The sequence below is a fragment of the Camelina sativa genome, chromosome 7, assembly GCF_000633955.1.
Source record: "Camelina sativa cultivar DH55 chromosome 7, Cs, whole genome shotgun sequence".
NCBI classification, from domain to species: Eukaryota; Viridiplantae; Streptophyta; class Magnoliopsida; order Brassicales; family Brassicaceae; genus Camelina; species Camelina sativa.
Window position 1 is genome coordinate 8,675 of NC_025691.1, and position 2,299 is coordinate 10,973.

A 2,299-nucleotide genomic window follows, 5' to 3' on the forward strand; every position below is an offset into this window, starting at 1 on the left:
GTTGTGTTATGAACGAGTTTTGGTTTTGGTTGTGTTATGAACATTGTTGTGTTATGAACGATTAACGAGTTTCGGTTGTGTTTGGCAATTAGTTTATTTATGGCAACTATTCTATGGTTTTGTAGATGATTAGAAGATGGATGTTGGGTGATGATGATGGTGATGATGATGATGAACTTGGTTTGATTGATTCACTTACTGCAAAGAGGTTAAGTCATAGAACAGATCGAAGAGCAGGATGGTGTCATGTCCAACAACTTATGCATGGATCAGATACACAATGTTATGACATTCTTCGAATGAACCAAAGAACTTTTGAGGCTTTATGTAAGATGCTAGCTACACGATATGGATTACTAGAGTCTGAAAATGTCTACATTGAGGAATCTGTTGCCATGTTTCTTGAGGTCGTTGGTCAGGATAAAACTATCTGAGATATAGCTGCAAGATATCAGCAGTCATTGGATACAGTGAAAAGGAAGGTTGATGATGTTTTGAGTGCTCTCATCAAGTTTGCAGCAGATACACTAAAGCCACAAGAAGGTGAATTTACCAGAGTAAACCCTGTTTTGAGGAATGATGATCGATATTGGCCATTTTTTAAAGATTGTGTTGGAGCACTTGATGGAACTCATATCCCGGTTCGTCCTCCAAGTCGATCTGCAGAAGCATATAAAGGTAGAAAGCAAGAACCTACAATAAATGTTCTTGCTATATGTAACTTCGATATGAAGTTCATATACGCATATGTCGGTGTACCTGGTAGAGCACATGATACAAAGGTCTTGACTCATTGTGCGAGGTATGAACCTTTTTTCCCACATCCGCCTAGTGGGAAGTACTATCTTGTTGACTCTGGGTATCCCACAAGGACAGGGTATCTTGGTCCACATCGTGGTTTGCGATATCTTCTTGGTCAATTTGCTAGAGGAGGACCACCAGTAAGTGCACGAGAGTTGTTCAACAGAAAGCATTCAGGTATGCGATCTGTGATTGAGAGGACATTTGGAGTGTGGAAAGCAAAATGGAGGATTTTGGATCGTAAGCATCCAAAATATGGTCTCACTAAGTGGATTAAACTCGTAACGGCAACGATGGCACTACACAACTTCATACGGGATTCACATAGGGAAGATCATGATTTTGTACATTGGCAAAGTACAGAAGCATATCATGGTGATGAAGGAGAAGAAGAAGAAAGAGAAGAAGAAGGAGAAGGAGAAGGAGAAGAAGAAGAAGAACAAGAAGAAGAAGAAGAAGAAGAAGAAGAAGAAGAACATATTGCATATGAGCCGACCGGTGATAGAGCGATGGAAGCTCTGCGTCAAAACATCACGAATGAATATGGTCAAGGCCGTTTACTTTATTAGAAATTTTTACTTATATTTTTATGACTTTGGCTATTCTTTTTGTTTATGACTTCGTTTATTATTTTAGTTATAAAGACTTTGTCTACCCTTTTTCTTATAACTTTTTTTATTACTTTTCGTCCAATGTTTTGGTTTATTATTTTTGTTTTAATTTAGCTCATGATTTATCACAAAAATATGTTGTTATAACTATATATCTAACTGAAAATTATTACCAGCTAAGATTAAAAATATTTTCTGGTTGTAAAAGATTTAAATTACAATTTTTTGATTTAAAATATAATGATACAAATTTATAAAAATAAAATAAGAATTGAGTGTAAAATTGCCGCAGCGTCAGTAAAACGAATACAAAACCTGCGGTTGCGGTAGCGGCAACGACAACGTTAATAAAATGAACAGAATATGTGCGGCAGCGGTAGCGTCAGCCGTAGAGATAACGATGACTAAATGAACAACAACATGCGGTAATGTTTGACGTTGTCGCTGCCGCTGCCGCCTACGATGACGAAACGAACAGGACCAATGTCAATTGTTTTCGTTTTCGTTTGTTACATAAGGAAGGAGGATAAGGTACGGTAGGGAGGAGGGTACCCGTACCTTTTTGGTTGGTTTCAAAGTCGGGCGATATTGAATGGGCCTAAAAGTTTCCGGCCCAACTCACTATATCTTCTTATTCGAGGTCCTGGCATCTGCGGTGCGGAGGAGAAGGGAGGCGGCGAGGGAATGGAGAGTTGCGGGCGGAGCAGTCTGAGCGTAATAGCCTCCTCAAGACCGTTTCAATATCTCCCGTCAAGTGGCCGTCTTTTTCCCTCCCTTAGCTTAATGCATCTGAAGCGAAAGCTATCTCTCTCCACCACCTCGTTTTCCTCCAAAATTTTCTCTCCTCTGTGTAACTCTCTCGCGGAGGCTCTCATTTTTTAAAATTA

At 39.3% G+C, this 2,299-nt stretch overlaps 1 protein-coding gene across 1 annotated transcript in view; it reads left to right on the forward strand.

The window, feature by feature from the left end:
* The window catches only part of LOC104699514 (putative tRNA (cytidine(34)-2'-O)-methyltransferase), a 2,422-nt gene continuing 2,107 nt past the window's right edge, over positions 1,985 to 2,299 (forward strand). The window contains exon 1 of the mRNA XM_010414820.2: positions 1,985 to 2,262. Coding sequence (XP_010413122.1) covers positions 2,097 to 2,262 — 166 coding nt within the window. The 5' untranslated portion in view covers positions 1,985 to 2,096. The remainder of the gene's footprint in view (positions 2,263 to 2,299) is intronic.